The sequence below is a fragment of the Pestalotiopsis fici genome (assembly GCF_000516985.1).
Source record: "Pestalotiopsis fici W106-1 unplaced genomic scaffold PFICI_Scf_5, whole genome shotgun sequence".
NCBI classification, from domain to species: domain Eukaryota; kingdom Fungi; phylum Ascomycota; class Sordariomycetes; order Amphisphaeriales; family Sporocadaceae; genus Pestalotiopsis; species Pestalotiopsis fici.
Window position 1 is genome coordinate 2546893 of NW_006917095.1, and position 25105 is coordinate 2571997.

A 25105-nucleotide genomic window follows, 5' to 3' on the forward strand; every position below is an offset into this window, starting at 1 on the left:
TCGTCCGAGTGCTTGGCATGAGATAGCCCACTACTTCCGTAAATGCCGACATGGTATTTACAACACGTTAAGCTAGGGTCTCTCGCACTTGCAAACATCATGTTGTTAATAACTTCCGAATGGATGTTACGTACCGCTGGCCTCTTCAGCTTTTCTAAGCTCCGAGTCTCTTCGCAAAACCTCCGAGTTTCGCTATCAAAGTGTATGAATAAGTGGGGCGCTTCTCCACCCATGTGTATATCCTTGACCATCCAACCTCTGTTGGATGTGAACAACTCAACTAATACAACAACTATTACCCATACCCATCATATCTTTTCACAGATTGAGCACGATTGTGCTCGTTCTCTATAATTTTTTGGCTGCACGAAGTGATTGCCGTCATGATATTTTCGATAGAGCGTGCACCCCCGCGCAAAACCTCATGTTCCACAAGGACAGTTGTTCCTTGTTGGCAACAGCTATTGGCTTGGATACTCCTTCTTCCTTTGCGAAAGAATATGAGCGACTTACGCTTGCTTGGAACACGCTTGCGTACCGTCACCATGTGCTCAGAGCCCTCGCTGTGAAGGTTGAAGATAGTGGTGGCATGACTTATAGACACCATGCCTGGCTATCGACTGGTTTGAAGAAAACCCTAATGTCTTTCTACACATCCAAGCTGCGTTGGTGGATAGAACCTCTTTGGCACATGTCAGGGAAGATCTCATTTCTATCTTGACCGGAGGTATCCCAGCACTGCGCTTACCTTACCTAAATTACATTTCTGCCCTTGGAACACACAACAATCAACAGACCTGAGGCTTTTAGCACCAAGCTTCAGCGAATGTCCCGGAGTTGACTCTTCAAGCATTCCACGACGGCGTTCTCGAGCATACACAACAATATATTTGAGGACAAACTCCCCATTCAGACTACGAGATTGGAACCGGCGTTGTGGTAGCTTTGCAATCTCAAGACGGGCTCTAGTTTTCACTGCATTTAACCATGTTCTCAACCTTCACTGCCAAAGTGGCACCGGCGCCACAGTCTTCTTGTTCAACGGCAGAAACCGTACAATCGACAGTCACGATACCGTGGTCGGTTTTACAGATTAGGATCACCCCCTCAGACTGAATCTCCAACCTGAAGCCTCGGTACTACAGGACCATCAATCCACCGACGAGACAGACATTCAGTCGTCGTCTCACGCCTATGTTGGCCTTGCTGAAATTGCATCCAAGCATGATTTTGCTGCATCGATTTTCAAAGTTGTTGTCTCAACAGAGGATACGTTTGAGACTTCAGGCAACAACCCGCCAGTGACTATCAGAGTGTCATTCGGAGATGCTGTGCCGATTTCCGCTTACTATGACACTGGAATCACTGGTACCAAGATCACAGTTCAGGAAGTTCTAAACCAAGTTGGGCGGCAAAGAAACTTTTTTGTAAATAATCAAAGACTATCAGAAAAAGTTTGCAAAAGTCATAACGACTTTCTAGTGAATGGATCCACTCGCCGCCAAGATATCCTTACGAGTTTCTTGTCGGCAGCACAGAATCAATTGGCGGCGTACTTTATTTGGACCACGGAGGTTGTAACTCCGTGCTTCCGAGTCAAGACACTTGATCTCTATATTTCTGGCACCATATACCCAGAAGTAAAGGTAAAATGTTTGACCTTTACGAGATCGCTAATACATTAGGCATGCTCGGAGCAACGGGCCAATCTTGGAGCGAAGCAACAATTTCACCGAATCGTGGAGTTTGCATTGCACCATGACATCCCGATAAGGAAGGTCCAGGGTGCACTACAAACAGCTACGTCTTGTGCCTCTAATCTACCATTCTTTTCATCGACGAAGAGAACAAAGTCCACAAGATTGACAACAATTCACCAGAGCAAAGAAGAAACAGTCCTTTTTCCCCTCTCGAATCTTTCCCCATGTCTCTACATTTCCTCAACGAGTCTTGAAAAAAGAAAATGTGTAGCGGCGAATAGTCGTATAACAGAAGCGAATCAGTCATGTGAGAAGCGATTACTTTCGATAGCCGGTCCAACATTTGAGTTTTCATTTACTGCTACTATTAGTCTTTCTTCATCTCGTCATGCATCGACTTCTTTTGATACTACTAGCCCAAAGCCTCCTGGCTGCGGCTCAGACCTCGTTCAATTCGGACGGCAACCCAATTTTATCCGATGGGTCAATATACTCGGCCGATCCCGCGCCTCTGGTCGTGGGCGACACCCTGTACATCCTCTCCGGTCGCGATGAAGCTGCCATTGATGAGAATAACTTTGTCATGAATGAGTGGCAGGTTTTTGTCAGCTCAAACCCGGATCCTGCCGGGGGTGATTGGCAACTCTACATCGACATTGCCCGGCCTGCATCTGTATTTGCTTGGGCTGCCGAAGGGACTGCCTATGCGGCTCAGATTGTCCAGGGTCTGGACGGCAAGTTCTATCTCTACGCCCCAGTGACCGAGGCCGATTCGACCAACTCGGACAAGTTCGCCATTGGCGTGGCCGTCGCAGACAGTCCTTTGGGTCCATTTGTCGATGCTCACCCTGCTGGCCCCATCATTTCGCAATCGGTGCCCTCACCCGGAAACTCGATCCAGAATATAGATCCTACCGTCTTTATCGATGATGATGGCAGGGTATATCTCTACGAGGGCACATTCGGCCAGCTCCGCGGTTTCGAGCTTGCAGACGACATGGTGACCATCAATTCATCTGCCACGACCGTTACCTCGCTCACGGGCTACTTTGAGGCGCCGTGGCTCATGAAGCGTGGAAGCACATACTATATGCTCTATGCCGCCAACAATGCTGGAGAAGATTCGCCATGTACGCCAACGTCATATCATGCCTGCATCGCATACGGCACCGCGAGCTCGCCCCTAGGTCCTTGGACTTTCAGGGGTATCGTCTTGGGCATTGTATCTTCCACCACATCACACCCTGGCGTGTTTGTCATGAATGATACGTACTATCTAGTCTACCATACCGCGGACGCCGTCAATGGAGGCCATTTTCGTCGCAGCATCGCCTTTGACACGATGACGTTTGACGATGGTCAGTCCCCGCCACTGATCAACAAGGTCACCCAGACTCACCGGCCGGCTGCCGAACAAGAGCCCAGCCGCAACATTGCGCCCCAAGCAACTGCCAGCTCCGTCAATACGACACCCATCCAGTACTGGATCGCCTCGGTCAATGACGGCAAGATTCCCGGGAACCCCCTGCCGCCAGACTATTGGTGCTCCTACGACGCGACGGCGTCCCCCGAGACGAGTCGGCTCGTCTTGACGTGGAATGCGACCGTGACCTTGAATGGTACTCGGATGGTCTTTTTCGCCGATCAACCCGCTGGCTCCAATATTGGCGTGCCTCCGCCAGCCAGCTGGAGTCTTGAGTATCTCGACCCTGCCGGGGCCTGGACTGCCGTCAGTGCTACTACCGAGTATTTTACCGATGTTACCGACGATCCGAATGAGGTCGGGTTTAATCAGGTAGACACAACGGCCTTGCGCGCGACGTTGATCGCTTCGGGCAGCGGTGGCCAGTATGGTGGTGTGGGCGTCAAGGAATGGGAAGCACTGGCTCCCACGGCACAGTGAACTCGACGAGTGATCTCTAGTTTGAACATTGATTTAACTTGAAGAATATCCACAGTCCAGGGACACCTAATTATTACAAATCATATACGACTCTGGCTGCGCTGCACCAGTTGCGATAGACTTGACCTTGCAATTCACTCGTAATAGTCTCCAATTCACCGCTCATAATTTTCCCTTAGTCAAGTACAAGTATTATATATAATGTCTATAGTACCATCTATCACGCATCGAAATTGCGAAACCCGCTCGACTTAACCTATTCCCTTGCGGCTTTCTTGTACGTATCCGCCACATCATTTTCTCGAATCTCGTCCTTGAACGACTGGACATCTCTTCCTGCAATTTATGGCCATGTATGCATAGGTAATATTACGAGGACCTGCGGCGTTGAGGTGAAAAGGAGTTTAACACGCGATATATGTTGGCTGAGTGGTTTGTTTTTTGTTTTTAATTGTCCATAGGATCAGGCAGATCGGTAGATGCAGCGCATGGCAAAGACACTGAGCCGCCGTCAGCGGCCCCATCGGCAGTTGAGTTGACTGTTACGATGCTCAAAGGTTGCTCTTCCTCTTCTCGTTCGTGCGGCTTGCGCCACGGGTTGAAGACTGGAACGGCTTGCGACTTCGCTCGTGTTGTTCTGCAAACTCTTGGCATCATCCCTGGACTGTGTTTCTGTTTCGCGACATGCGGATATCCTTGGATGATCTGGGTCGCTCAGATCCAAGTACCCGAGCTTGAGAGTCCCATCAGTAGTCGGTACGTCGCTTGTACATTGGTCCCAGTCCCCTGACCCCGCGTTCTCATGGACCAGGCGCTGCTGTTGCAAGATCGACCCTGTGGTCCACTCGAGGTACTTGTAAGGTTTGTATTTGCTGCGACGGTACCGGCATGCTAGGACAGGTTCGATCAAATAAGAGATTATGATGATGAGAAGTCCAGCGATATAAGTGAGCAGAAGCCCGAACATGTTGAAAGAGCCGTAAAGTGTGCTGCGTACTTTCTGTTCTCAGAGATGAGCTTTGGATCATATGTACAGACGTATCTTTCTGTCTTGGGAGGTTCTTACCTGGTTGTAACACATGTCTCGTTGGTATTGATTTTGAGGAAGCGCGCGATACTTTGCCCACGCCGGATTTTGCACGCCTCGTGCTCGCTCAACCAGTACGGCTTGCCAGGCCGCAAGACATGTAGCCCACCAACCAGTGACTTCGGTCTGCCACTGATTACTTGGCAATGGTTGTTGGACACCTGCTCCTAAGCTTTGCCGGGATGCCAATCCCGTGGTGCCGAGCGTGGACACTATGCTCGAGATATCAATTGGAAACCACGAAAGCTCATGCACGAACCACTGGAAACGACTGCCGAATTTAGTCGGCGGGGGTCCGTCTTGGGAAATCCAGTCTTCCGTAGTATTGAATAAAGGTGCCGTGCCAATCATTGCGTCTAGGTAATTCGTCAATGGCCCGCAACTGGTCGACACCGAGTTGCAGAATTGGAACTGTGAGGTGCAGGCCACTGGCGATGCGGCAATTTCCATCCCATAGGATTGTGAACTGCCATTCACACCGACAACCCCTAAGTGATCGATTGGCTTGGTCATTCGGTACCAAGGGTCGTCTATAGGTGTTATGGACAAGACGCCGTTTCCCGATAGGAAGAAAATCATGACGTCTGCATCGTGTCGAAACAGCTGAGGAATGGGAGTGAAGTCGCTCATCAACTGATCCACGGACCCATTAGACATGAAGGCCAGAACAGACCTGGATTGGGGGAGAAGCCCGATGGTTAGCAGATGCCAGATACCCATCTCGACCACCGCAGGCTAACATACCCGAGACGATAGTCGACGCCCGAAAGAGATGCGTTTGCCCGTGTGTACTGGCTCTCTTGGGTCGAAACTTGATATGTGAAATTGCCCGTGTTACGGGTGTTTGGCCCATAATTGTATCTCGTAAAGCTGGTGTTTCCAACAACGTATGACGTATTATATCCGGTAGTCTTTATGGGGGCGCAATGCAGGACTTGTCGGGAAAGAATTCTTTCGTCTGGAGGGGAGTTGAGGCCCAAATGATTATGGCTATCGATGTAACCACTATCTAGAATGAGGTTGGATGAGTTATCTCGGCAAATATCGTTGGCGAATGGACAGGGAGCCGCAGTATCTCGCATTGCATCGAGTCGGTTCTCTACATAACTGTTGCAAGAACTCATAGAGGTAGCGCTGTCGACAGCGTAGCATTGCTGCGCGTAGTTGTAAGCATTATTCACGACCTGAGAATTCCAAATACTATAGTCGTGAGCAGTATCAATGTTCGAGGCGTCTCCCGAATAGAAAATACTGCAATCCGTGCCGTCGATCAAGACCTCGTCCCCAGCCGACGAGGATATGTTGGCCGAAAAAACACCGGCTAGTACGAAAGATACAAAGCAGAATAGGGCCATGAGACAAATAGGCAAAAGTCGAACAGCGGACCTTGAGGCGTGATGGCGCCAAGCCCACATCACTTGTATTAAAGTCCAGAGTCCCGACTCTGCGGCGGACGAGTTGCGCAATATAACTTGGCGTTGGTGATGTAGAGCATCCTCAGGAGCAGTAAGTGAGGAAGACAAGTAGCGATGACATAAAAAACACACAATTTTCCAAAAACGCGAGCCAACGAAGCTGATAAAGAAGGCTGTCAAGGCAATGAGTAGACTGGCGTCCTTTCGAGTCAGAGTCAACGTGGATCCCATGACAGAGCCTTTGGACCAATTGGTCCAAATGCCCAAACGTATATTGTACGGCAGTGACCCATCGTCTGTCGAAAATGCGGTGGATAACATCTTGTTGTCAAGGTGCAGCGAGTAAGATATTTTCGCAATTGGCTCGCTCGCCTTGGATGTCGGGTTGGTGCGCAAAAGAGACCAACATTGTCACAGGGAGTGAAATGAATTTATTTACGAAAAGAGGCTACTGCTGAGACCACCACAAAAGGGCTGGAAGCCTTGGTGGCGAACTTGTACCAGTGCCGCTCCAATGTATAAATGGTAGGTAAAAAGGCCTTCAAGACTACATGGACTTTTCCATTGCCTTCTTTGCCACAATGCTCACCGAGAACCCATAGTCGTTAGATGCTAGAGGCGCGTTCAGCTCTTCTTAATATATAGTGGCCACCGCCAATGAGACGACTGTATCCACGACAATTTGAAAAGGCTGAAGCAGTCGTCACCTCACCTGCATAAGATACTACCCACACGGCAGTTGGATGGCCCGTCATCGGCACGACTGGCACAAAGGACCAATGAGAAGCCCAGTGCTATCTAGGAGGTGGTTTTCATTGGTGCAGTAATCTGTATAGTTTCACAGACTCTAAGGTTAGAGCGTATCAAAAACGGCAGACAATAGTTGGGGGCCCAGCACATAAAGGTGGCGGGCGGGCGGGCAGGAGGGTTGCACTGGCAGCCAAAGGACTGGCGTAGCGTGCCGCCCCTCACCAAACTTAAGAGTGGTGACATTTCCTCTCACAGAATACTATCCTTGTTGAACTACAAGTAACACTGCGAGGCTTTCATGGTCGCCAACCACTATGGTTTGGGGGTCATGGTTCAGCCCATCTAACCGCCGGTACTTGTGTGTTAAGGGTATTGGGCAGGTGAAGGGAGTCAATTGTGGGATGCGTGTTGCGGATAATTACTGCAGCACTCTTTGCCTCCCGTCCGCAATCCTTACCAACCGAGAATCTTTATACTATCTTGCAAAAAAAAGCCACTCCACAAGCGTGACCACGCGAACAATGCTTGAAAGGCACACAGCGCGATCAAGTAATACCTGTGCGGCCAAGTCGACGACGACTGTGTCTGGCTTCCGACCCCTATCATCGCGCTCTTCTCTCCATAAATTGCGATGCGCCAGTCTATCACGGCCCTGTGTTGTTTGAGCACTGACGTGAGCTGATAGGTATGGGGCCTTGGATCTGGCTCTCCGGCGGAAATAGATGCGCATTCCTCCATTTCCAGGACTCGACTCCGGCGAATGATCTTCACGAAGCGCGATAGATCACTCCCGAGCGATGCCAGCATGGTTAAACACGGCATGGTTCATGACTAAAATATATAATATAAAAAACAGCGCTGCGAAGCCGAAGATAATCGCCCAAAACAAGAACTTCAGATAGTGTTTATACTGCATTCAAACGTGCAGGTTCAAAAATGCAGAGTCGTGTTCTGGCCGATTGTTGCCGAAGCGATGAAGAAGAATACAGCGCGATTCGTAGAATCCAAATCCCTGGAATTGACCCAAAGCAAATACATAAAGATAAACGTTATTCATTTGGCCCTAGTGGAAATTAAGTCTCCTGGCCCCATGGTGGAAATGCCAGTGATGGGTCAGCACATGGATAAGAAACCAAAAATGGGCTATCCGTGAACCAGTTCACATATTGATTATGGTCGGGTCCCGTGACTTGTAGCTGCAGAACTACTCCGCCTTGGGCTTGCACAAACAATATGCGGACGGGCAAAAATTGTCCTGCTACCAGTTGAATGTTGACACTGGTCTTTTGTTGGTCAAAGGGCAAAGACGTGATGAAATTGATATCGGCATTGTCCCTGGTCCAACCAGAATAGGCCTTGGACCCGACCCAGACAAATCCGGCATCGTCAACCTGGGGCATGTAAAAGGTGTAGACGCCAGTCGTGGGAGCGTAAAAGTACCCTCGATGGTTCAGGACAAACAGCTCTACGGGCACCTCGATATCATAGACGGGGACGGGAAAGGTGTCTCCAGTGTTTGCAAAGGTGCTGTCCACATTGATCTTCGACGTGGTTCCCGTGGCGTTTGGTGTCGCCGTCTTGTAAACTGCGGGATCGAATTGGTAATAGCTCGGGTCCCCGTTGTATCCTTGATCATTGTGGTACTCGGCCCATTCAACGCCGCGATTACCACAAGAGCTCGGCGTGGGACACGCCTCTTCAACTACGACCGAGGTGGCGGTATGAGTGACCGTCTGCCCGCCATCGGTCACGGAAGCAGTGCCTGAAACAAACTCCGTAATGGTCAAAGTGGTGAAGGAGTCAAAAATTGTCAAGAGGTCAGTAGTTGTCGCGTCGGGTGGGTTTAGCTGACAGTCACAACCCAAGGAAATGTCTGCTGGGAAGAAATCAGCCAGGGCAGATGAGAGGGTTTCAACGCCGGAAAGAGATGTCGTAGTCGCCGTCGTCGTCGTCGTCGTCGTCGTCGGCGCAACTGTGGTGGCTGCTCCATATGCACCATAGCCATAACTACTCTTGGAAATCAATATCAAGTACTCAACAAGTGGTCTCTCTCTGCTGCTAGGATGTCTCACCCTTGTCCATAATTCACGGCCTGAGGGTGAGGCTTATGACCTGGTAAATGACCATGCGCATGCCGATGTTTGGGATCTCCTTGTATCGTGTCAGAAACAATTGATGTGCACAGTGTTTATATTCTCTTACGTGGATATTCCAAAGCACGTTTGGCTAGCGGTCCATCGATACCGCATCCTGAAAAGGTTGTGATGCTTCAGATGATTTAGTTTACCAAATACATGCAGCGTGTTCTCGAGTACCGACCTAGTTTCAGTCGTGGTCACGATTGCAGCAGAAATCGTAGTAGTCGCCACAGCGGTGGTGATTGTCGTGGTGACAAATATGGTGGAGTCGGAGATATCTGTCGCAGAGGACGGACCCAAGGAGAGGTACGACGAACAGAAATCATCTGCAACCACCGGGTTCTCTTCAAGTAAGATGGCGATCTTAATGTCGACAACCCGGCATTCCTCAACCGTTGCGCGCTCAACCGCCATGCCATTGACGAGCAGTGCGCTGGCCAAGACAATCGCAGAGTGGAACTTCATGTTGGACAAACTGTTACTTAAACTCGGAGCTAAACCTGCTGACACAAACCCCCATCCAAACTACTATTCGGTTCATTTTATAGCAAATCCTAGCCATGAAGCGGCAATAGATTCAAGGATGGTCTGGTCGAAACATGTCCTGACAGACGGCTTGGTAAATTACAGCGGCATTGACACGAACCTTACCACACAAGCTCCCGGGTTGTGGGGAGCGCATTCAGGCCGTACTGAAAGATGCTTGATATGATTGGTGGTGTAAGGCCAGTGCCTGGATGGTAAGTAGCAGTGACTTCACGGAAACAGCGGGAAACGAAGGTTTGAATGGAAAACGATTATGTAAGCTAGCTACAGGCCACGAGACTGATGATTATCAGACGTCGATGATCTTCTCAATCTAGATGTGGCAAAGCGTAACAAAAGTGAAGTACAGAAGAGGGCGGAGAACTGTAGTAGCTGCGGGGAAAATTAGGTACTAGTACCTAGGGTGGTGGCCAGCACCTAACAGGTGGCATTGCGAGAAATAGAAGAGCATCCTATAGGTACATGGCTTTATGAAGCAGGTCTTTATCATATAGTAAGTAGTTGATTACAAGACAATCGTCACTTTCAAAAGCTAAAAGTCCTTCATCAAGCCCACATGGCCCAGAGAGACATCCCAAATCGTGCGCCGGCCGTGAGTGACAGCTTGGTATTCTGGTCCGCGCATCGCTGCCAAGGCATACTCTTGAAGCTCGTCTGGTACCAGGTCCGTTCGCCCGCAGTCCAACAAGCGTGCGACGAGCGGCACGAGATGTGCGTCCAGCACAGTCGCGGCTTCGCCAAAGATCCAAGGCCCTGAAGTGTGCTGTGGCCAAGAGTGGATTCTCAGGACCCTGTCGAATACTGATTTCGCAAGCCGCTCGGCTCTCTCAACATTTTCTTCCCAGAGCGCTGGTTCTTGAGTTTCTTGGTGGCTGCGGTATTCCCCATGTTAGGCGATGCGTTCGGAGGTGTGGGCGAATGACCTCAAACTAGATACTCACAACTTTTTCTTATACTCCAAAGCACGCTTGTACTCTGGCGTTATATCAGATCGGGCTAGTAAAGCATCCAACGATGGATTTGGCACTCCCTCCTGCCGATCGGCCTTTGACGGTACCGACAGCGAGAGTCCCTCGAATCCATGCAGTTGAGTCAGAAACTGCTGAATAACTGGCTTGTGTGCTTCCGGGAGCAACCCTGGGAAGTGATTACAGAGCCAGTACGAGATATCCAGGCTGTCGGTCAAAGGTGTTGGGAGATCATTCCCAGTGAGAGCAGGCACCTGTATCCATTTCGATAGTCAATAAAGATGGCGCAGCTATTGTCCAAATTTTGTACGGACCTGTCCTTTCGGGTTGATATTCAAGAGATAATCTTCGGCCAGGTTCTCATCGCGATGAAGGTTGACAAGCTTGAGATTAATGTCCAGGGAACTAGTTTCTTGAGGCAAGCCTGCGCGGCCCAGAGTAAAAGTATACCTTGTCATGATGGAATACAAAGAGAAGGGGAACACGAAAAGAGAATAGCCCTCCTGGGCCAAAGGTGCCATTTTGGATGTCGTGAATGTCTTGGGCGCCGAGGAAGTCGTGTTCGAAGAGCTTGGGGTCAGATTCGCTGAACTCGGTGGTGTGAAGAGGCGTTCATCTCATATTGTTATGACTTGCGCACCCCCAATGGCGCCACTCAATTGCTGCCTATATTTCAGTGTATGAGCTAAGCTGTTGGACATTGAGATGATTGGCTCGGGTAGCATACCCTATGCGGCAGCTATGCAACCATGTGTCCAAGTCCAAGGGATAAGCCTCGCGTGTCAATGCCAGGGCTATTCTCTGTGCAGTTTTACGAGTCGTATGTCACGAGAAAATACAGCTTGATTTCAGATATGTGATATTTGGTGTAAACGATTTCCCCTCCTGGACGAAGTATTTCGAACGAGGCTGGCCAAGAGGAGCGGACGGAGGCAATGAGCATCATGATCATGGGACTAAGTATGATGTAAGGTTTGAAGTATCTACATCGGTCCGGCTGTCAGTAACGTCCGTATGAGCCGGGTCTTAGGTTGAAACGAGGACAACATGGACATTTCCAGAACCTCGACATATACACGGCATGGCGCTTCTCACACATTCGTCTTCAAAGACTGTAATTCTTTGAAGAGAACCGGAAATAACAAATGGTGATCCCGTCCGTCAGGGTTAAGTTTCGACAATGATGTGTTTCGAGATTACGGATAGTTGCAGCCTTTCCCGGTGTCTTACATTAATATAGCTGACAGGACATGCATGTGAGGCTATTAACTGAAACAGGCGAGCTGTGCCGTTTGTACTATCAGGAGTCGGGTTATTGACTTTGCCACAATATGCACGGCATCAATAATCGACAGCGGCAGAGAGCAATATAATTTAAAAGTATATCCTTCATATTGCTTCTGGTACATGCGCGATCATGATGAACTGTGTACCCCATATATCTTTTCTGACCCAAAGTTCCAATTACATCACAAATACGCATTCAAGAAAGCAACCAAGTTTCGTTGCGATATGGATGACAAATTGTTTTCATGGAAAACACTTGTGTAACATGGATGATGATGATATATTTAGCCTCGTCTCATTGATTTCTGGATGCATCGGATTCATCTTGAACAGAATACTCACATTTTTTCACGTTGTGTCGCGCTGCCTGATCTATCATGATAAAAATGACAATTACTCGATTCCTTGGGCTTGCGGGCCTGTTTTCTATGGCCAACTCGCAAAAGACTGTGGATCTTCCTTCTTTTTGCAATCTTCCGCCTGTAGTGGCGACCGCTTCGGTTCTGGCTCAGTATGCGCCGGCTTTAAGTTATTGCTCCGAACACTTTCCTGGTGCTACCAATCCGATAACCCTCGTTCAATCCGCTGGGCCTGAATTGATCGAAGTTGTTACGTCGACCGTTGGGATAACTACGGATGCTTTCACGACAACCACTCTCATTGCAACGGCTGTCGTCACCATCACACCATCCCCTGCTGTTGTGACGACCGAAACCGTCACGGTGAGTCTATCACAGACTTGGTGCTTCTTTACCTTGTCAAAGACGTACGGCTGTATGAATTGCGACTCATTTGCTCTTTAGTTCGGAGTTAGAACCACTACTACAATAATTTCATTTTATCATGACCCCCTTCCTCGAGAGAAGCGTTCAAAAGAGGCTCGTCAGCACTATGGACCACAGCACGAAGCTTTACCCGGCCACCGAGGCTCAGGACAATATGGAAAACAGGGAGGCTACAAACTGCATCCTGGTCATGGTGCTCCTTATGCTGTGAATGCACCTAACCCTTACAGTCATTCAAGTCTGCACACATCTATCACGGCTACTCCCAGTGCAAGCTCGGCCTTTGATCCCGCGGCTGTATTTGAAAGTCTTCAACTTCTAGACTCCACTATCATTGGACCCGTCTGCACCTGTATCGAGGCACCCGAGGTTATTCTCACCATCTCTGCTTTGCCTGTTGCAACAAATACCGAATGGATCATGACCACTGTCACCGTTTTCACAACAGCGTAGGTGTGCTCCCAAGGCCAATATTGTCGCATACTACTAATGATGTCTTAGAGTTCCGCAACTCATTGCAACGGTATCGGTGGCTACGACCGAAACAATAGTAAGTTATCTCGGTTGATATGTGCTTCACCTTTCGCGACAGAGACTCGGACACGATCTTCACATGATCAAACATGAAATGCTGATGAGGACAATTCAGATCGCTTCAGAAACTGCCACAACCGTAGTAAGTTTATACTCAACGCTCTTGATTTCGATAGACCTGAACCTCATTGGCTTGTAGACGACAACGCCGCCTGAAGCCACTGTTTTATGCAGGGGCCCGTATTCTGGAAACATCGTGACTAACGGTGGTTTCGATGACGCTGATCCCGAAAAAGACTGGGACCACATTGATTTCAACTTTGTGGATCAGTCGAGTTCATCGGGGGTCAGAGCGATTAGCCCTCCAGGATTAGTGTAAGTCTCTTCTCTCAGAGATTCAGGTCTCGTGTCATATCAGCAGTACTCGTGCCTAACGTTCATATTACAGCCAATCGAACGTGACGGAGACCGACGGGGAGATCAAGGAGTTGTCACAGCAGATAACCAACATCGACCCCTCCGTTCGATATACAGTATCGTTTTGGTACCAGCCTCTCTTCATCAGCCCAGAGCAGACCTCAGACCCTGATGTTGTTTCACCCGGCGAGAACCCACTGTGTGAATTGCGCGTGGAATGGGGCGACGTGCCGCTGCTCTTGGATGAGTTTGCGACGAGCTGGGGGTGGCGCAATGTTGTCCTTCAGAATATTTCACAGCCACTGGAGATAGCAACCTTACACTTTTACCCCCTGTGTGGCTTCACGTTCACCAGAACTAATACGGTCATCTTGAGCATAGATAGTATTTCTATCTTGGAGCAAAGTCAAGTTACTTGTGAGGATGCGTAAACGTTGGCTCAAAAGCAGAAGTCGGACTTATTAGTAGTATAAGACGCAGGACTTTTTTGTTTTACTCCTCCAAAAAATATATTCATGGTATACGCTTCTCATAATGATAAGTCGTGCATGTTTACAATCTGGCATAAGACAAAGTGGTTGTCAAATGCTTTCAGGTTGTTGGACGCCAATTACTTCCCAACGCTTGCTTGCGGCGTTGGGAATTGAGCTAAGCGGAATAGGCGGTACCTATAGCGGAGCGTTATCCCCGATGACAGCCGTGGATGACTGACCACTACATTACCTATAGGTGCCTGTTGCCTGGAGCCTGGAGCCCGGTATCTCAAGATCAACCAGTCATATCACATCCATAATCTACACACAAACATATCTCACAATGACCAAAACAAAAAGACAGTGGCTGCAGGGTCTACCCAAAGCCGAGTTGCATCTGCACCTCGAAGGGACGGTCACGCCCGAGACGCTGGTTGTGCTCTCTGAGCGGCACGATGCCAAGCCGCTGACGCTGGAAGAGGCCCGCGCGCTCTATGTCTTCAAGGACTTTCTTCACTTCCTGCGCACATTCAAGCTCGTCCTCGATCGCCTGCAGACGGTCGAGGACTATGCCTTGATCACCAGGGAGATGCTACGCAACCTACATCGCCAGGGCGTTGTGCACGCCGAGGTCTACATTGCCTGGGGAAACATTCTGCACTGGAAGTCGCATCTCAAGGTCGAGGATGTCATGACGGCGGTCGAGGACGCGAGGCGCGAGATTGAGCGCGAGCTGGGCGGTCCCTCGCTCCTCTGGATCATCGATGCGACGCGGCAGTTTGGCGCCGACGAGGTCGGCCGCGTGTTCCGCCTGGCCGCCGAGCTCAAAGGGCGCTTCCCCTCCATTATCGGCATCGGCGTCGGCGGCGACGAGGTCGGGGGTCCTCTTGAGTGGTTTCGCGACGTGTACGCCGAGGCTCAAAAGGCGGGCTTGCGACTTACGGCACACGCCGGCGAGGCCACGGGCCCCGTCCAAGGTCCGCTGCAAATTCGCGAGGCGCTGGCGATGCACGTCGAGCGCATTGGTCACGGCCTGGCTGCCCAGTACGACGACGAGCTCATGGCCATGCTGGCGAAGCAGCAAGTTCCGCTGGAAATCAATGTCACGTCCAACGTCTTGACGGGGGGTTGTCCCGCCGTCGAGGCACACCCATTGCCCCTGTACCTGGAGCGCGGGCTCTTATGCACCTTAAACTCTGACGACCCGACCATGTTTGGGTCGGATTGCTTGGATGAGTACGTTCGGGTTAGTGAAGTTTTTGGCTTTGGCCTCGAAAAGATGAGAGAACTGGCTCGCAACTCTATTCATGCTAGTTTCTTGTCAAACGAAAGAAAAGAAGACCTGCTGTCGGGAATAGATGCCTACGTATAAAAGATACTAGAAACAAATAGATTCAACATCAAGGCTAGATAAATACGTAGGTACATAATGACGACGATTGCGATGAAGCAAGAGAGCAGCTGCAATCATGCCCAAACAAATCTTCAGTTCTCAACCGGATACGAATTCAAATAACTACTATCAAATAAGTGTTGAGTAAATAGTGTGCTGTGAAGTCTGAAGAATGTCGATTGCTGGGCGGCTCCGGGTGGCTGCTCATCTTGTTCTTTTGGCGCTTCTTCGGTAAGGTCCGTAGCCGGCCGCCGAAGTTGTGCGGAGTTTTCGCTGTGAATCCCTGAAATTGAGTCAATGGCATCATCCACTCTAGTGAATAGGCAAACCCCGGACGCTTTAGAAACCCCCATATAAAAGGTTTCGAAAAACGACTCATTTTTAGCCAGAGGCTTTTTGAGAGTTTAGTGATCATTTTGCCTCTGTTCTTTTGATTCTTCCTTCCGATTAAATCATACGTCCGCGTCTCACAGGCAAATCACATAGAAAGAAGAAGAAAATGGCACCTCCAGCGCCGGAAATCTCAGTCTCCGACCTTACGTACACCTTTCCTGACTACTCCACTGGTGTGAACAACATTACTCTCAATGTGCCGCCACGCTCACGTACGCTGCTGATCGGTGCCAACGGCGCCGGCAAGACGACGCTGCTCCGGCTGCTGGCCGGCAAGCGGCTCGCGCCCGGCGGCAGCATCAGCGTCTCGGGCGCGGACCCGTTCAAGGACGGCCTCGAGGGCGTCACCTACCTGGGCCTGGAGTGGGTGCTGAACCCCATTGTGCGGACCGACATTGGCGTCAACGAGCTGCTGCGGTCCGTCGGCGGCGACGCGTACCCGGAGCGGCGCGACGAGCTCATCGGCGTGCTCGACATTGACACCGAGTGGCGCATGCACGCCGTGTCCGACGGCGAGCGGCGCCGCGTGCAGCTCGCCATGGGCCTGATTCGCCCCTGGACCGTGCTGCTGCTCGACGAGATCACCGTCGACCTCGACGTGCTCAGCCGCGCCGAGTTCCTCGGCTGGCTCAAGCACGAGACCGACATTCGCGAGTGCACCATTGTCTACGCCACCCACATCCTCGACAACCTTGCCGGCTGGCCTACCCACCTCGTCCACATGCACCTGGGTACCGTCCGCGAGTGGGGTCCCGCCGAGCAATTCCTCGGCGATACCCAGGGCACGAGCACTGGCAACAGTCAGCTGGGCGAGCTCGTGCTGGGCTGGCTCAAGTCGGACTTGAAGAGTCGTGGCCCCAGGAACCACGCCAAGCTGGGCAATGCCGGTAGAAGTTACATCGTTGGTGGTTTCGGAGGCTACGGTGACGAGAGCACCGAGAAGAGCACAGAGACCAATTGATCAGGCTAGGTGCCCTTCGGGCAGGAACTCAAGATTGTAGGATTTCTTGGTACGCCTGGTGCATTTAACCTGCATCTAGCAATTTGAGAGGATTTTCGAACCCTCGGGGGCAGTCAAAAGCTCAACGCATGGCACGGTGTTATGGAGTTGCTGGCGGTATTAACACGAAAGCCGGGGTTTCATCACCAGGCTAAAGTACAAGGAAGGAATCGAGGTTTTTGATTTTGGGTGTACTTAACATGCATGCAAAGATACCCTGTTCAACATGGGATAGAGAACATGACGAGGCGTCAACACCGGCTCATATTAGTCTGATTTTGTAAACGTTCATTCGGCTCTTGACTCATTGCCAGAAAATATAGGCATCCTTTTACTTCTTCTTCATCAGTGTCGTCATTGTGCTATGCATCAGCAGTCCAACGCCACCAAGATGCTGCTGTTCCAAATATCCAAGAATGCCTAGCCTGAATTCGTCCCAAGTCAAGCTCACTCCGCCGTTTTTGCCGAGTGCAATGAGACTGGTCCTCGTAGCAGGACCCGCATGTCGAGTGTCGAGCCCTGATGAGCCCTGTTCCATTTCAATATCCTCCAAGTCGCGCAGATACGTCGTCGCCATGAGACCAAGTGTTGGAGAAGCCGACAAGGTAAACATGGACGACAGATTGCTTCCATTCTTCAGCGAAGATACGTAATTTGCCAGAGCAACTCTTGCACTCTCTGGCACGAGGCAGCCGTGCGCGTTGGCATCTGTATTGTTGAATGCCTTTGAGCGCCATAGACAATTACAAATGTCCATAAGAAATCCGTTGAAGCCATTGACATAAGCTGCAGGATATGCAGTACGCGAGCTTGTCATTGCAGCTTGAAATCCCTCCTTGTAACACGAGAGTATTCCGCACAGGCGTGAAAGTGACGTGGAGGATGAGTTGAAGTGTAGCATATAGACAAGAGCCGAAGAAGGTATGTCAATGCGAGCACGTTTTCTCAGTCGCGGCGTTGATACCATATATGCCGTCAACTCGTAGAAGTCCAGTATCATGGAGAGTGTAGATGTACTTGATGATGTCTGAATGAGCGTGAGACACAGCTTGTTGACATGACACACGAGGTCTGATATGACCGGGCCAAATGTTTTGTCTGCCTCTTTTGCCAAGAAGACGGTTACCCAGTGTCGTAAAAGGGCAGTATAGCAGGCGAGCATCTCGAGTTGAGTTTCGCCGCTTCCATCAAGTACCTTTCTTTCAAGAGATGCAAAAGTATCCTCATATAGACCTGTCGAGCATCAGCATCTCCCAAATGTCATGATTGATATTTTCTTACCAGAGAAGCCCCTTTGAGGTATACCTGTGTGTGATAATATGTTCAGAATGAGTTGGCTGCCCGTCTTGCCATCCCATACCTTCAGGTATGAGCTGAAGAAAGATTGAAGCGCTGGGGCAAGCGAATCGTCCCTAGCAGTCGAGACGTAGTCCTGTATCACTTGGAGAAAGCTTGTAAGCTCGGCCGTGCTTGTAGGTTCGCCGCGCACCACATCTTCAGTATAAGACGACAACCAATTTGTGATGCGGGATTCGTAAACATCGTTAGGTCGAAGTAGCATGAGCTTCTGCAGCAAAGGGTCTGCCAGTACCGAGACAAGCTGGTTGGGAAGCTCAATTTTCTCCAAGTTATTGACCAGTCGGTCAGCACTATCGATTTCCTCGAGAGTGATCGAGTCCTTTGCAGTTAGCAGCTAGACGCTATAGATCCTCTCAATACAACTTACCTCCTGGGCGTGGGACGTGTGCACTTCCGGTATGACGCTCGCCTTTCCGCCACTCATGTTGCCCAGTCTGTGGGCCACGCGAAATGCATCACGAGGCTGGTTTTGATCTCTTAGTGATTGAGCATGGGCTTGCTGAACCTCGCCCAGTCTTTCCCGCCATTCAGGGTCCGGATACTGAATGAGTTAGCAAGACGCACAACACACAAGATGCGGAGAGATTTATACCTTGAAAGTTGATGCCTTCCCACGTGTAGCATCACCAACAATGATCTCCGGATAATAATTTTTGAAAACACGGAGAAGGCCGGTAAGGGCAGGGTCATTGCCTGTTTGTCTGCTTAGTGCTAGGCTGGATGCATGATATCAGCCTTTGCCTCCCCTGTCTGAAGTTGACGCTTACACTGCCTGAATGCGATATGGCCGAACGTGTCTACGCCGCGTTATCAATGCCAGAAGGTGGCATAACTGTGGTCTGCAAATAGTGAGCAGATGGCAGATGATATTTTGAAAAATATGCAGTACGGACCTGATGGCTGCCGTATCGAGAAGATTGAACAATACTGCATATACTTTGGACAGAGCATCTTGGTCCTTGATGACGTTATGGGTCATGATCAGCCACTTTAACAGCGCGGCTTGGATGCCCAAGGAAGGCTTCAGGACGCCATGGCCTAGGCATCCTACAATCTTGATAACCAATTCGCCATCTATAGATACTGCTGGATACAAGTTCCTGATGAGGCCATTAAGACTTGCCTGATCCAAATGGCTCGGGTGAATGATGAGATCGATCAATTCACCGAGCGCATCTGGAAGAAGGCCCTTGTCATAGCACTCAGACGCAAGTGTCTCAACAGTGGGCTTGATGCTGGAACCGCGACGTTTCGCTGGCACCTTGGAAGCTTGCGTTAAACTGCTAGTCAGCCTTTTCGTTCGGATAGAAGCAAGTGGGCTTGGACGGCAATACTGGTCGTGGTGAAGAGGGACAATTATCTTGAGGCTTGGCATACCTTGAATTACATCGGACAAGCTATCTTGCAATAGAGTCCGACTGCCCTCACCACGTTCGTCAGAAGATAAGGGCATGTTTTCACTTTACTTCGAGTCGTGGGTCAGATCCCGCCTGCGTGATCAATCCGGCGGCGACACCAGAGTGCAGAACGCCGGAACTGATGATAGTATCGATTGTCGTGATTGGAGACGCGGCCGCGTTTGACGCGTGCTCACATGCAGCTGGTTATGCCAATTGGGACATGGATCTTCAAGCGGTGGGTCGGCGACGCCGGCCGAGCAGTAGTACCTACTGAGATGGTACCTGATTGACCTAGTCTAGCGCTTCATAGCGCTGTGACAAGCCCATGCTCAGCGGGTTTAATGGGTAATAGGTCGCTAGTCGTGCCGACGATTCAGTACAACCATGCTGTTGATGCCCCACGGTACCACCTACCTGTAGTCGCTAACTTGACCTTCCTTAGCGCACCTGCCAGAACGGAATCTTTTGTTTTTACCCAATCCTATTGTTGTCGAGTCGCTCAATCTTCTTCAGCAGCCCTGCATGTCTGTTCAGAATATTAATCGCACCACGTTTCCTTGCATTGTAGAAAGCAGATTTTTTTTTTTTCCAGAGCGTGATGCTGCATACTGCTTTAATTACTTTCCTCCTTCGTCCTAGATCCACCATCTTCCTCATCGCGAGAATGCCAAGGCGGTCCTGCATCAAATCCTCTCGGCAGATGTGAACGAGAGCTTTCGAGGCAGGCACCCAGCTCCGTTGTTCATTTTACCACCTCATGGCTGCTGTACTCACCTTACACTCCACGGAACTCTTGCAGAAACGATTGACGAAGAACAAAAATAAATCATTCAATCTCAACATCAACCTCTTTTATGCATCACAAGGGACAGACTCTGTTCTCCATGCTTGAGCGTGATCTACCACCATCGATCGCCCTTGGCGAGTATCAATGACCCCTCCATAGGATCCCCAGGTTCTCAACCCTGGCTGCTTGGATCTATTCATAGAAAGTGGGAAAAAATTCTTCACACAACTGTTTTTACAACACAGGCCAATCGGCTCAACCTAGGACATTCCAGAGGACCAGGTCACTCACATAAGCAATCCTGCTCGTGTCGTTGTTCTATGGGCACAGTCCGTCCGACTCATACCCTGTAGGGTTGTTGACAGTGACCGAGCGGCAGGATATGACTGCGTAACCACCCGAGACCAACACTCGCAAATCTTTGGCATTCCTTCCAAGCACTTGTACTCCCCCCCCAAAAAAAAACTGACAATATGATCCTTACCATATGCCCTATTTAATAGGATCGTCTTCGTGTAACGATACACCATGACAGTATTATTGAGTTCTCAGCTGTTCGAGGAGGAACATAGTGGCTACTACGTATTCATGCCGCCAACGGCCGCCAGAATGTGTAATGTACTCCTCAGTAGGGGCACACCCTGGCCGGGATGCCAGTGAGGGCCGTTTCCTGGGTCAGCTCCTCCTTCTCTCACACACTGCTCCGCCATTTTCCACCCGTCATCAGAGCCAGAGCCCTACTTACGAATGACGCCCTGTACCACCCTGGATACGGCTCTCGCAGAACTGGGCCACGGAGACTACGAAAGGCGTATGACGCATCAGCCAATTGTAAGTCACTATACCCCGCCCTGCCAGGCGTCTCGTAGTGCTTTCGAGAAACCGGTGAAATCGACCGAGAACAGGCACCAATATGGGTTGCAGTTCCCAGTCACACCTACATATCCTCGACACCAGTAGCCATTGGGTCAGCCCAACCTTGTGCAACCCATACTATCTTATGTTTCCCGGCAAAGGCGCAGCAGACATTCTCAGTGCAGGATCTTCGAGTGAGAGAAACCGCGTAATCCGCGGGATCTCGCCTATGCCGTTATAAGAAGCCATCGAACCCCCTGTTTTCCAGCTTTCTACAAACGTGTTGGTAACTCGATAACTGTACTCTGGTCCTCTCCAATCAGATCATTGGTGGGCTGGTGCAGGCCAGTCTTTGCAATACTACAGACCGAAACATAACTGACTGATTACCATCTTTCCACAACCAAGTTCCACTTTCTTTGAGGTTTTGATAGTGCCTCATTGTAGTGGTTTTCGGATACATACAAGCGGTACGTCAAAGATCGCATATTACAAGGAATATTGAAACGTGTATCCTACTACTTCTGGAGATTTTCTTCACCGAGACCCGCATATGTGAGGGCAATTGTTTTTCCCTTTTTACATCCAATCGGGCAGACTCGACTCCTTTATTTAGGACTTCTACCTGGCATTAATAGTCCATTGGCTTCTGGGACCGCGGCTATTGCGCTACTCTCGTACCGCAGTTTTTCATGTCTTCATGATGCTCATATCAATTACTTTCAATTACAAAGTGGCCAGGTGAGAAGCTTTCTTCTACTCTACTTGCACTCGGAGTCTGTAGTCTCACACGACCGATTCCGTCTTCAATTATACTAATTATGTATAGACGAGCGCGTTTATAGTACAATTCAGTACACGGTGCACTTGAGGGACACAATATTCTGTGGAGATGGCACCGGACCTTGTGCATCGGGCAGCCTCTTATCCAAGATCTGAAAAGGTCCTCCTCAAACGAGACCTGCAGTCATGCATTCCACTTATGAATGTTTTAAATGAGGGAGATCTTCTGGTACTCTTATCTCCGGTAGTCGCACCCCTGGCTCAAGACGATGTCGTTCTGGATCCGTTTGAACCTCTTGGACGGGCACTAGCTGCAAGGCACGCCTGGGTCAGGCATGTTCCATATACTGCCAATCGTGGAATCACCGAGTTTCACTCTACTTTCATCAAGAGAGCTAAAGTGATTATCTTTGTCATTGCTGGTGCTGCGGTACCGGGACAGGTGTCACAGATTGACATGGCAGAGCTGGCACAAGTCATGGCCGAGTATCGCCCCTTGGTAGTTGTGGCTTGCCAGGAAGAATATCTGGGCTTTGAGGAGAATCACTTTGGAACCATAATTCAGCTCTCCGGATATGCGCCAAGCCAACTTGAAGAAGCCGCTGCTGTGCTGTTTGGTGAGACGCCGGCAACGATCGACAGACCTCTGGGTTTACAAGAACCGACTGCGGCTCCGAAAAAATGGACGGTGGAAGCATTACCGGACAGTCTCATACAATTCGACGTCTCACCTATATTAGACCTCTGGAACGAGTGTTTGCCCAAGCAGTTTACTTTCAATCGCTACACCTTGCAGAGTCTACTTGATCGAGATGGTTTTGGTAGACACTATGTTGTCAGACAGCCAGAGACCCGCGAGATTATTGGCTTTTGCGCAACTTACACGACTTGGGCTTTTAGTGACCCGGACTTCCTCGTTGGCTCTGTGGCTATTTTATTGGTGAAAAACACATATCGTAAAATGGGCATCGGGTCGAGCCTCTATAACCATGCTACGGGTCTTTTGACGCGGACACGAGGGGTCGAGAGATTGCAACTCGGGAGTACATTTCCACGACTATTGTGCGGTATCCCTCAAGAATTATCGCCGTCAAGAGACTGGTTCAAAAAACGCGGCTGGGACCTCGATTCTCGAGAACCAGGCGGCGGCAAGGAAGTCTGCGACTGGCTGCTCAAGATACATGACTGGCCAAGCGGTGGGTTAGGCTCGATTCCAGAGGGCTACACCTTCAGGACATGCACACCTGATGATTTCTCAAATTTACTCGACTTTCTACGACGCGAGGAATCGCGCAACGAGACAATGGGCTTGTTCGAAATATACAAGTGGAGCAAAGATTCCACCTTTGATATCGTTTTGAGTCTCCACGGGCAGACAATAGTGGCAGCAGCCTTGACGTATATGCCTGATTCAGGATCGACTGCGGATACTGAGATACCGTGGCCACGGACAATGGGCCCTCTTGTTGGAGGTATTACCTGCATCTGTATTTCTGGTAGGTGGCAGCGCGACTAATCTCATTTTCAAAGCTAATTCCAGCAGAGGATAATCCTGCCGTGCAGAGGTACAGGAATTCTGTCATGATTAGACTTCTCGGAACTTGCATAGAGCAGCTCAGCAGCTACGGGATGCAAGAGGTCTTTCTTGATGGCATGAGAAGTGGGGGCCGGGGTTTTGAAGACCTGGGTAAGTGGGCGCTTGAATACTGGCTGAATCCATATTAACAGCTGCAGGTTTCCGAAAATGGGCAACCTACCAAGAAGTCTGGAAGCCAGTGGGAAATGCTCGACCATGACATACACAACCCGCCTGCAACTCCGCTCTGTTGAGTTTGTGACTGAAACGAAAAACTCAACTGATTATCTCAAGCTACATTCTACTACTGATCAACTGGTCTTGTTCCCATCGGGAAATTATACATTAGTGAATTTCTACTCGGTCGGGAGCAAAGAGCATATCCACGTCAAGACAACATGCAGATCTTCTAGTCCGAGGAACGGCCATGATGGTCGGGAAGAACGGGTCCACACAAAAAGGGAATATGGTGCAACGGACTGCTCGATGGCTAGCACTTGGCTGATAATTTCCCGGTCCCGATCGAAGTATCCCTTGCTCAGTCACAACATGGCAGCCAAGACGCCAAGCGGCACGGATAGAAGGCTTGCGAGGTAGAAAATTACATGTGTAATATCTAGTTTATTAGGTGTTGCTGCAGACAGTAAACATGCAAGTTTCGTCAATCCATCTCTTTTGATCAGCAATCAGCCGTATTGGTAAGGTCAACGCCCGCATTGTACTTCACAAGAAGGCTCAGCACCAGGTTTGACGCCAGCACATCTGACGACAGTTGCCTGATCACTTTACTCTTTCCAGGATCATGCGTTGTATGTGTAACACAAGCGAACTGGCTACAATAGCATCTCTTGCAGCTAGTATATCCCATATTGCACCCACCACGTCGAAATGGCCTCTGCACTATATGCAATCTTGGTAACACGACATGATTTCACTCCGTACTCTACCCAAATACGGCGGTATTTTTCATGGTAGCAAATGGGACTCGATAACAAAATAAAGCGCGTATAAAGTTGTAGCCGACTTGGGTGGGATCATTGCGAGTGTAACGCTCTGGACAGAAAAGGCGTGGTGAGCCTTAGGGACGCTGAATATCAATTGCTCGTTCTATACTCGTCTTGCCAATATATCATGTATCAATAATTATCTAGACACCTCCCTCTAAACTTGCATTCTCTTTTCAAATTAATTGAATACATTTACCAATTCGGAAGCTCCCGCCATTGCGAAAGGGGAGAATACAATAGTGACTTGAACTTTGCAATACACATGTATCCTTCGCTTACGAGGAAGAAGATAAGCGAGCGGACGAATCACGAATAGGCGCCCGAATGAGAGCAAAAGGGGAAAACAGCAAAGCGAAACAAGTTTCTTCAAAAGGCACGTGCATCTCGGCACTTTGATCATGCAAGCGAAAGAGAGAAAAACACGAACAATCTGGCGAGGTCTCGTGGACGACAAAGCAAAGCTGGGGGGAAAGGATTGGGAAATGCAACACAAACAGCCCTTCTCACCTCACACACGCAGTTAAAAAAAAAAAAAAAATAGCCTCCAGG

The 25105-nt window shown here is 49.8% G+C and overlaps 9 protein-coding genes across 9 annotated transcripts; 5 read left to right on the plus strand and 4 right to left on the minus strand.

The window, feature by feature from the left end:
* Positions 1 to 2088: 2088 nt before the first annotated feature.
* PFICI_08082 (uncharacterized protein) lies at positions 2089 to 3603 on the plus strand (the record flags this gene model as incomplete). Its single annotated transcript, XM_007836663.1, has 1 exon — positions 2089 to 3603. The coding sequence occupies one exon, from the start codon at positions 2089 to 2091 to the stop codon at positions 3601 to 3603; it is 1515 nt and encodes a 504-aa protein (XP_007834854.1).
* Positions 3604 to 4114: 511 nt separating this feature from the next.
* Positions 4115 to 6426, minus strand: PFICI_08083 (uncharacterized protein; the record flags this gene model as incomplete). Its single annotated transcript, XM_007836664.1, has 3 exons — positions 4115 to 4603; positions 4670 to 5363; positions 5435 to 6426. The coding sequence occupies 3 exons, from the start codon at positions 6424 to 6426 to the stop codon at positions 4115 to 4117; spliced, it is 2175 nt and encodes a 724-aa protein (XP_007834855.1).
* Positions 6427 to 7928: 1502 nt separating this feature from the next.
* Positions 7929 to 9458, minus strand: PFICI_08084 (uncharacterized protein; the record flags this gene model as incomplete). The annotated part of the gene is made up of 4 exons (XM_007836665.1): positions 7929 to 8862; positions 8928 to 9006; positions 9058 to 9122; positions 9175 to 9458. The coding sequence occupies 4 exons, from the start codon at positions 9456 to 9458 to the stop codon at positions 7929 to 7931; spliced, it is 1362 nt and encodes a 453-aa protein (XP_007834856.1).
* Positions 9459 to 10071: 613 nt separating this feature from the next.
* On the minus strand, positions 10072 to 11028 carry PFICI_08085 (uncharacterized protein; the record flags this gene model as incomplete). Its single annotated transcript, XM_007836666.1, has 3 exons — positions 10072 to 10411; positions 10481 to 10761; positions 10822 to 11028. 3 exons carry the CDS (start codon positions 11026 to 11028, stop codon positions 10072 to 10074), a joined length of 828 nt encoding a protein of 275 aa, XP_007834857.1.
* Positions 11029 to 12180: 1152 nt separating this feature from the next.
* PFICI_08086 (uncharacterized protein) lies at positions 12181 to 13961 on the plus strand (the record flags this gene model as incomplete). The annotated part of the gene is made up of 6 exons (XM_007836667.1): positions 12181 to 12516; positions 12598 to 13028; positions 13081 to 13129; positions 13229 to 13255; positions 13313 to 13488; positions 13562 to 13961. 6 exons carry the CDS (start codon positions 12181 to 12183, stop codon positions 13959 to 13961), a joined length of 1419 nt encoding a protein of 472 aa, XP_007834858.1.
* Positions 13962 to 14346: 385 nt separating this feature from the next.
* PFICI_08087 (uncharacterized protein) lies at positions 14347 to 15375 on the plus strand (the record flags this gene model as incomplete). The annotated part of the gene is made up of 1 exon (XM_007836668.1): positions 14347 to 15375. The coding sequence occupies one exon, from the start codon at positions 14347 to 14349 to the stop codon at positions 15373 to 15375; it is 1029 nt and encodes a 342-aa protein (XP_007834859.1).
* A 520-nt stretch (positions 15376 to 15895) lies between these two features.
* PFICI_08088 (ABC transporter ATP-binding protein C20G4.01) lies at positions 15896 to 16750 on the plus strand (the record flags this gene model as incomplete). The annotated part of the gene is made up of 1 exon (XM_007836669.1): positions 15896 to 16750. The coding sequence occupies one exon, from the start codon at positions 15896 to 15898 to the stop codon at positions 16748 to 16750; it is 855 nt and encodes a 284-aa protein (XP_007834860.1).
* Positions 16751 to 17120: 370 nt separating this feature from the next.
* Positions 17121 to 19601, minus strand: PFICI_08089 (uncharacterized protein; the record flags this gene model as incomplete). Its single annotated transcript, XM_007836670.1, has 6 exons — positions 17121 to 18022; positions 18071 to 18467; positions 18516 to 18689; positions 18741 to 18864; positions 18916 to 18987; positions 19042 to 19601. 6 exons carry the CDS (start codon positions 19599 to 19601, stop codon positions 17121 to 17123), a joined length of 2229 nt encoding a protein of 742 aa, XP_007834861.1.
* A 2481-nt stretch (positions 19602 to 22082) lies between these two features.
* On the plus strand, positions 22083 to 23769 carry PFICI_08090 (uncharacterized protein; the record flags this gene model as incomplete). Its single annotated transcript, XM_007836671.1, has 3 exons — positions 22083 to 23469; positions 23517 to 23660; positions 23708 to 23769. The coding sequence occupies 3 exons, from the start codon at positions 22083 to 22085 to the stop codon at positions 23767 to 23769; spliced, it is 1593 nt and encodes a 530-aa protein (XP_007834862.1).
* Positions 23770 to 25105: the final 1336 nt, after the last annotated feature.